Source organism: Podarcis raffonei, chromosome 17 (assembly GCF_027172205.1).
Source record: "Podarcis raffonei isolate rPodRaf1 chromosome 17, rPodRaf1.pri, whole genome shotgun sequence".
Lineage (NCBI taxonomy): Eukaryota > Metazoa > Chordata > Lepidosauria > Squamata > Lacertidae > Podarcis > Podarcis raffonei.
In genome coordinates this window covers 24582038-24588037 of record NC_070618.1, presented here as the reverse complement: position 1 = coordinate 24588037, position 6000 = coordinate 24582038, and the positions used below count along the sequence as shown (strand labels likewise).

The 6000-nt window shown below is 39.1% G+C and overlaps 1 protein-coding gene across 18 annotated transcripts in view; it reads right to left on the bottom strand.

Moving 5' to 3' along the window:
- The window catches only part of ELAVL2 (ELAV like RNA binding protein 2), a 159011-nt gene that overhangs the window by 56564 nt on the left and 96447 nt on the right, over positions 1-6000 (bottom strand). For 12 of the 18 annotated variants that reach the window (XM_053370636.1, XM_053370637.1, XM_053370632.1 and 9 more), the window contains exons 2-3: positions 4350-4440; positions 1611-1854 (exon numbers count right to left, since the gene is read on the bottom strand). In XM_053370636.1, coding sequence (XP_053226611.1) covers positions 1611-1854; positions 4350-4440 — 335 coding nt within the window. The remainder of the gene's footprint in view (positions 1-1610; positions 1855-4349; positions 4441-6000) is intronic. The other 6 variants (XM_053370629.1, XM_053370634.1, XM_053370628.1 and 3 more) reach the window with 3 other exon arrangements.

Genomic DNA, 6000 nt, shown 5'->3' with positions numbered 1-6000 from the left:
AGGACGAGATGGTTGGACAGTATTCTCGAAGCTACCAACATGAGTTTGACCAAACTGCGGGAGGCAGTGGAAGACAGGAGTGCCTGGCATGCTCTGGTCCATGGGGTCACAAAGAGTCAGAAACGACTAAACAACAACAACATCATTATCAATTACAAGCAGTGAATGTGCAGTTGGGAAGCAGAACCAAGACTTAGCAAGGACCACACACTTTCTATCCCCTTCCATAAATTGCATTAAGCCAAACCATGCCCACCCCATAAAAAAATCACTTAAGTGGCTAACTTTTTATATACTGCCAATTACTCAACCCAACTTTCCAGCTGCAAGCACAATTCGTTTCAAGCACTGGAGAGTCACAACAACTAAGCTTCCTTGCTGCCTTTTTTGGCCCAAAAGCTCAGGAGAGATTCCAAGATCCAAGTGTCAATATGGCAGCCAACTCTGGAACAGGGTGATGAATGGGAACAAAGAGGGGGAAAGATGGAACGCAATACTTGGACGCTGCCAAGAGAATAATGCAAATGCAGAACCTTGAGACAAAGTCGGGGTGGGGGCGGGACTTTGTCAAACTATTAGCACATGAACAAACTTCAGTTTCACTGCCAAGGGTGACCCATAATGAACTGGAAAACTACAGGATGGATTCAGTGCCTTGAAGTCGATGGACTTTGCTGCACTTGAGAGAGACCTGCAAATCCCTGCCTTTAAGTTATGTACCGTATTTTTCCATGTATAAAACACCCCCCATGTATCGGACGACTCCTATTTTATGAGCCCAAAATTAAGGAAAAAATAACTGCAACATTCCATGTATAAGATGACGCCCAATTTTGAACTTAAAAAAAATATGGGGGAAAATATAGTCTTATACACGGAAAATTACAGTATTTCACATGGTCTACTTCTGTGAGCAGAAAACAGCTGGGGGTGTTTAGTACCACGTGGCTTCCTCAACTGGGACTAAAACACTAAGTGATTCCTGTTCCGTAAGGTTCACTGGGCATCTGTACCTGTAAACTGTTTGGACGTATTCTGATCCTAAGTTCCACTTTTATTTAAGACCTTTATTTTACTAACCCAAAAATGGCACTGTTGGGTTTCTTAAAGGAAAATTATTTTCAGCTCCGCATTGCTAGCTTTGCGCTCTGCACTGGTTGTGAAGGATCAAGGGATATAAGGCCAATTTTAAAAGTTTCCCGAAGCGTCCACACATGACTCATTCGATCTTTTTCTCAGAACATTTAAGGTGAATTGCAAAGGTCAGCTTCACTTTCTGGTGTTTTCCCGTCACCCTCGCCCCATGACAACAATTAAGTTACAAGCAGGAAGTTTTAAAATCTGTCAAGACCTCATTTTTCTGTAGTGAAAACCAAGAATTGCTAAGAAGATGAACATGCATGTTGCCTTGGCGACAAAATATTGCTCTCCAAAAGCCTTTGCAAACTATTCTTTGATATGAAGCTTTCTATTTCTCACATTACAGATGAGATAAAACACCATGTTCCCCACCACCACCCTTGAAATTCAGAAGTAATGCAATTCAGACTCCTGTTTAAGCAGTAACATGTACGTGTCGGTGCATATGCAAAAACCTAGTGCTTACGTACCTGTTATTTTGTCTCTTACAAGTTTGCAGGATTCTATCTCGCCAATGCTCCCGAACAGACTTTTGAGCTCCTCCTGTGTCATATTCTGAGGAAGATAGTTGACTATTAAATTGGTTTTGCTGTCCTCTGTATTTCCAGAGTCAACTGGTGATGAGCAGTTGTTGTTTATGGTAGTCGGACCATTGGCTGTGTTATTGCAAGTTGGCCCATTAGACAGTTGTGTTTCCATGGCAGCAATTACCTGCTAAAAACAGAGAAAATGGGAACTGTCAGAATTCATATTTCAGAATCTATTAGCGATTCTAGCCAAGAATGTAAAGCTTTGTCACTATAAAACAGTGCCCATCTGTCAGGTCTGCAATAATGGTCTTAACAATAAAGTGAAATAGTTTTAATTATCTAGCAATAAAATCCATTTAGAAGTTTTTTAAAAAAACAACAACAAAGGTTCTACTGAAAGATTTTATAAGTTAAGGCTGGAGGGGGGGAAATCCCATGAGCTTTAACTGACAGCAAGGGATTAGAAATATTTTTCCCCCTAAGCCAGTGCTGTTATTTCAGTAAATCCTAAGATATAACTGTGCAAATACAAAATTCAGATGAAGCCCCAGAGTTGTTCAGCTAAGGAAAACACAAACTAGAAATTTCAATGGTGATTGCAAAAGCTAAATTAACAATGGCAATCAATGGCAGACTTTACGAAAGGCATTACTAGAAGCAATGTACTGTTTTGGTTACTTTTGCAGTATTGAAGAGATTTGGCCGCATTGGTCACAATGCTGGCAAAATACGAATTTCTGTTCCAAAATGTTGCATTTAAGTGGGCGTTTGCCTTCTGACATAAGCCCTTTTTTGCCGGTGACTCTAAGATAGGAAAAGGTGTACCCATCAATTATTACGCAAGTATTTTGTAATCGCCTGCTCTTCCCAATGTTCCCAGAGATCTTTGTATCTATGCTTCTACTTAAACTGGACTAACCTCAAATATTGTCCACCAGAAGAACTGGGGTTGCTCATATAAGATATGACTATTCTAAATGTGTGTACTCATTTCAATGTAAGGTTTGCTACTGCTTGGCCATCGTTGGTACTGCTGACATCTTACAGCTCAGAGATTTCAATCAAATCTGACGAATTTCATCAATTTAAAGAATTTCAATTAATTTTTTCCCAATACAAAACACAAACCCTATTTCAACTTGCGCCAGTAAAACTGTTCTCTACCCTAAAGCTCCACAAAGGAACCTCCAGCTTAGAGTCAGCAATTTGCCTTTTGGCAAAACATGCCTTTTTTCTGCCTTTGGGAAGTTCAAGAAGACTTACAATTGTATATTGACAATAATGGGAATAAGCCTGTATTTACATTAATTGCACATATTTTGCGAAGGGATGAGAGGATTATGGATTAACCCAGGAGATAACTGGGTTCCAGGAAAAAAAGAGAGAAAATCTCTTCAGTGTGTATTTTTAAAGAACCACATCTTCTGGATAAGCAATCCTTTCACTTCAACCAAGATAAACTCTACACAAAAGACTCTAAGCAAAACTAAACTGCCTATGCACAAAATGACCAAGAACACCTTAAGCAAGTCACTGTTCAAATATTCCAGCTATACCTGCCAGAAGTTGAATAACTTGGGCCAAAACATTGTTCTTTCTAAAAATAAATATGTTTTTAAGCATCCGTTGTTTGAAAACAATTTTTAAAAGGCTTCTTCAAACAAAAAAAAACAACCACCATGGTATCATCATATAGCTGCATATTGTATTTTCATATTCAGACAGCAAGAGTGAAATCCTAGACCATCATTCAAATGAACAGATTCAGGAGTCTGGATTCCTTGGAACAGCTCAATCGTTAGATAATGAGATTTTAATCTGAGGGTTGTGGGTTCGAGCCCCACGTGGGGCAAAAGGTTCCTGAATTGCAGCGGGTTGGACTAGATGACCCTAGTGGTCCCTTTATGATTCTATGTTCTGTAATTATGTCTCAGCTACAAGACCATCTGCGCTGTTCCAAATAAAGCAATGCTATTAAACAGGGCTTTTTTGCCAGAGCTCACCGCAGCACCTTTCAGGTGAGCGCCATTGGCATTCTAAGAGAACAAGGGAGAAGTTCATGGTGACATCCATCACTTTTTCTAGAAAAATACACTGCTAATAAATCTGTATTTTAACACATAGTTCCTATCCCACTGAAGGTGTCAGAATAAAAACTTAGCTGTCACCTGATACAGATCAGGCTTTTCAACAGTTCCTGATATAAATATATTTTTTCCTCTCTTTTTCTTTTTTTTACCGGCCAAAGTAATTTGAATGGAATTCTATTAATTTCATCAGTAACCAAAAAAATACACAACATTAATAATTTTTTTCCCCTCCAAAGTTACTGTTATTCAGCATTCAGACCATACCAAATAAAAGCTTTAATGCAAGCTTTGCTCTTTTGAAATCAAATGTTGACTTGGGTGTTCAACTCCAGTATACTATGAGGAAAGTCGGGGGGGACGTTATTCGAGGAAGTCACTTGTATATTTTACAAGTTCAGAGGATGCCCTGAGAGCCCCCGTCCCCCAAAACCAGGGTTACAGACTGATTCCTGCACCAAAACTTAAAGAGAAGGTGTGGTATATGCAGAGGTATTCCGAATATAATTTGAAGGGTTTGGTATGGCCTCAGCACTACTTTTTAACATGTCAAAAATTATCCTACAGAATTTAATAAAAAAATCCCACAGACCCCAGTCCAAGGCTCTGCTGCCCACGAACCACTTCTAAGCAGAGAAGCCACATCACACAGTCTGACTGCCATGTTAGTTTGGAGTTGCCGGCTGCAATATGGACACAAAAAGTACCGTATGTTAGATTAGCAAAAGATAATGCAACAAATCAGTTTGTACAAATTTACCGTTAATTGTCTTTATTATTCCCAGCACGTCCATGCAGTGTGGCTTAATAGAATTTTCAGGCAATTCCAATCTAATCTTTTTCAAATTCGTTTAATGTGCTGCTGCCGTTGCTTTGCAAGAATTAAGACACTTTTTTTAGAAGCTTGGTTTTTTTTTAAAAAAAAGGTGGCACAAGCTAGCTTCATTTGCACCCAAGCCTTAAACCCAGTGCTTCCCCCCCCAAAAAAAAAATAATTTAGGGGTGCTCTCATTTTGACTCAAGAAAACCACCATTTTATAGTTCAAATTGGGGGGGAAAAATACAGTAAATTGGACAAAAGTACAAAGATTCATAAAATGTTTAAGGGTATGCGTACCCCCCAGAAAAAAGCACTGCTTAAATGTATAATAAATGCATGTGTTGTAGACAAGTGTCTACGATGAGCACATTGGGGCAGGCAGGGAGAGGGAATTAAATGCCTAGTGGAGACAGGTAGAATGAGAAAATGTAGCTGAATTGTGTGTCCATGGGCTATTTTATACATATTCCCCTTAATAAAAGCCTTCTAAATTACATATCAGTTGCCGTCTAGCTCTGTTAGAATCCACCCTGTTCATAAATAATATCCTTAGTAGGATATAAGTTGCTTTGTTCAATTTGATGTCGTAATAGCACCCTCATTCAGTGTGTTATTTATTGGGAAGCATTAGTGAGAGCTGAAAAGCATTACAGAGATGGAACAACAGAGCCACTATAAAGAAATGGTCTTCAATAATGCGTTGTTCCCAGGCACACAGAGAAATTAAGTTAGGCCCCATGCAAACTGTAAACCTGCCAGGATTCAAAATTTTGCAAAACTAGGCAGTGACAAATACTGCTGATGTGTCGTTTACAACAGATTACAGCTTTCTGAACTTGGGTCAGCGCTGGCAGGATAGTCAAGGCAGGAAAGAAGTAATTTTTTTTAAAGACAGAACGATGAATACACAAAGCTATCTTTGCTAACTCTTCCAAGCTGGATTCATTTGCCAAAATACGATTGTATGCCAATCTGTCCTGTTAAAACATAGATACATGTATGTAAACACAGCATCCGGGGCGGGGGGGAGACTGCCTTTTGGAGCCAATTCATTCTTCGGGGCAATTATTTTTGGCTTTCAATCACACACAGGCCAAACTGAAGAGCTTAGCTCGGTCTTGCAAAGAGAGATCCACAAAAATTCCTAGCTAACGGGAAAGGAGTTACTGAAGATCACAGCTTTCGTTAGGTTATTTGTAGCACAACAAGAGCTTGAAATAAAATATTATCTTCCAATTTACAAAAAAGAGGGGAGAATCCCACTTTATCACATACACAATGCAAGTGCTATAGACAACCATGTACGTGGCAGATTTAAACTTTCATATTGAAGGCACTGTTTGGTCAAAAGTTCAAAATCGTTAAGATTAAAATGCAGCCGTTGCAAAATTAAGTATATTAACAGTCAACTAGCTCACTGGAT